Below are 2,695 nucleotides of genomic sequence, written 5' to 3'. Positions count from 1 at the left end.
TAAGATAAGTCAAATAAGTACTTTATTGATGGCAGTATACAAAAAAAATAAAATAGTGTATCAAAAAGGCATGCCATTAAACAATACAAATTAAAAATTAAAAACTGTATTGCAGCCAGCATAAACATACATGGCATTGTAAAAATAAAAATAAAATGAACATTTTAAAGAACAAGAAAGTACAAATTTTAAAATTAACTAGAAAAAATATATATAATATGTACAATAACTATTAAGGTTATTTTAAGTTGGACGAGGAGGAGACGGGCCACGTCGGCTGCCCAGTCCCCCTAGCACCTCGCAAAGAGTGCGCAGGAAGGCTAGGTTGAAGGTCTCTGTTTGAGCGGCCTCCTCCCTTCTCAAGACGGCCTCCTCCCTTGCCTCCTCCCTTCTCAAGGCGGCCTCCTCCCTTCTCAAGGCGGCCTCCTCCCTTCTCAAGGCCGCATCCAACTCCCATCTCCGCTCAGCAGACGCTTTGGCCCAGTCCAAGTGCCGTTCCTGCTGGGCCATGTGCTGTTCATGGTGCCGTTCCTGCTGGGCCCGATCCTCTCCTCCTCGTTTCCTCTTGCCTGGGTGACAATAAGATAATAATTAGCAATAAGGAAAAAACACAGGACAGGTACAGGTCACACAAGGATATAAGAATAACATGTATAAACAGAACAACAGTAAGGTGAACTAAAGAAAGTTCTGGCCCTAGATGTTTACAATGATTGTGAAAGTGAATTACATTATGTCCAGCCTGTTGATAATGAATATAAATATATGTATATGATTGGATGTCACACACAACTGTACTAGCTGCTTACTAGCTAAGACTTTACTTGTAACAGAGCATTTCCACACAGTGGTATAGCTTATTTTAATTACTGATGATGGATGATCCAAGGTTTAAAAAAACAAAACACAATTCCAGTCGTTTTGCCATTTCTATTTCTTACCTAGAACCACACGCTGCGGTGTCGTGATGGCACTCGGTGTTGGTGGTTGAGTCGGGTTAGGGTCTTCGGCTGGGGTCCGTTCTGGATTCAATGACGATGTGGAGGGAACACTGCCATCACCCGTTGTTCGGGAATGTTCCTCCTCACAAGTCCCAATGTAATCATCTAGAACAGCAAAATGACTTGTTAATTCCACAAACTACTGCAGCACAATACTAAATAGCAACAACAACTATAGAAAAGAAAAACTGAACGTAAACAATGGCACATATGGTGTTAGCAAACAATAGACTACTGCAGCACAATACTAAATAACAACAACAACTATAGAAAAGAAAAACTGAACGTAAACAATGGCACATATGGTGTTAGCAAACAATAGCTCTAGCTAAGGCTATCTGCCTATGTAGCTCTTCGGGGCTCGATAAAAGCATGGGTTGTCGAACATTAATGTAAGGATAAAATAGACTTCTTTGTTAGAAGTGAGCGTACCTTGCAGGGACTCCAGTAAAGCCGTTGCAGAGTCCAGGCCTCCCTCCCTCCCAACGTTGGCCGGTCTATGGCCGTAAATCTGGTCCAACAAGTCGAACCACTTCCATTGTTTGCGACCCGCACCACTCGTGTTATTGTTGTCCTTTATTATGCGATATTCACTCTTCATCTTTTTCAGTGTTTCCCTACACTGCAGGAAAGTCCTCGAAAATCCGCGTTCGGACATCTGTGCAGAGACAGGAACACTTCCTGGAACACTTTTACATTTCGCATTGTTCCGTCGAGCTCCTGCTGGATTTGATCATCCCCAATGAGATGTAGGAACGTCGTCACCTCCTCGGTCGACCACGGTGTGCTTTTCTTATTAGACGTAGCGATTTTTGTAGCTCCTCCGTTTACAAAATGCTGTTTATAAAAATGCTGCAAGCTTGCTTCTAAATATATATGCGACGCTAGGGATGAACTCGCGCACGATCTTGTGACGATTCTCTCTGACCAATCAGCAGTCGAGAGTGTTGACGTCACTAGTTCAGCCCTGGCCCTGGTCTGATAGAACCACGATTTTATGGGGCCGGAAAAAGACGGAAAAAGTACCCGCTAGCCGGTACTAGGCTATATGGAAAGGCCACCAAAAACTGGCCTGGCCGCTTGAGGACGGTTAAGGACGCTTAAACGGGGCTACCCGCTGCAGTGGAAATGCGCCATAGGTGCCCAAACCACCTCAACTGGCTCCTTTCGACGCGTATTTGGCTCAAAATAACTATTTTTGGTTAAAAAGAACACAATGAAGGAGGAGATTCAGGTGATAAGGTGGGGGGGGGGGTTATCTTGGTTGGTGATTGGCTAATGGTTACACAAACCAAAAAAACGTTATGACATCATAAAGTGGCCAAAATCTGATCAGCTCATTTTCAGACAGGTTTTTATAGAAATGGATCAGGACAAAAAGTGAGTGAATCTTTTTCCCTGAAACTTTCAGATTCTCTTTACACATGTTGATGTAGAAGATACATGAACAAGAGGATTTTGCAGAATAGGTGACTTTTAAGTGAATACAAAAGCATGAGCAACAACATATACATAAAGTTGATAAAAAGAGAATATATACAATTAAATAAAAGTCAAATTAAAAAGGCGGTTATTGAGTTGGCCTCAGGTCTTCTGGAAGGCTGTTTTCACCATAGTGGGCCATACAAATGAAAATATGCCTCACCAGGTATGATTCAAATGACAATACCAGAAAGCCTGAGGTTTTTAACTTG

General features: G+C 42.4%; 1 protein-coding gene across 1 annotated transcript; it reads right to left on the bottom strand.

The window, feature by feature from the left end:
• Positions 1 to 243: 243 nt before the first annotated feature.
• Positions 244 to 1,602, bottom strand: LOC117561926. Its single transcript, XM_034239607.1, has 3 exons — positions 1,434 to 1,602; positions 942 to 1,106; positions 244 to 569 (listed from the first exon to the last, which is right to left on the bottom strand). The coding sequence occupies exons 1-3, from the start codon at positions 1,600 to 1,602 to the stop codon at positions 244 to 246; spliced, it is 660 nt and encodes a 219-aa protein (XP_034095498.1).
• Between the last annotated feature and the right edge of the window lie 1,093 nt (positions 1,603 to 2,695).

Source organism: Gymnodraco acuticeps, unplaced genomic scaffold, assembly GCF_902827175.1.
Source record: "Gymnodraco acuticeps unplaced genomic scaffold, fGymAcu1.1, whole genome shotgun sequence".
Lineage (NCBI taxonomy): Eukaryota > Metazoa > Chordata > Actinopteri > Perciformes > Bathydraconidae > Gymnodraco > Gymnodraco acuticeps.
This window is presented reverse-complemented; position numbering and strand designations above follow the sequence as displayed.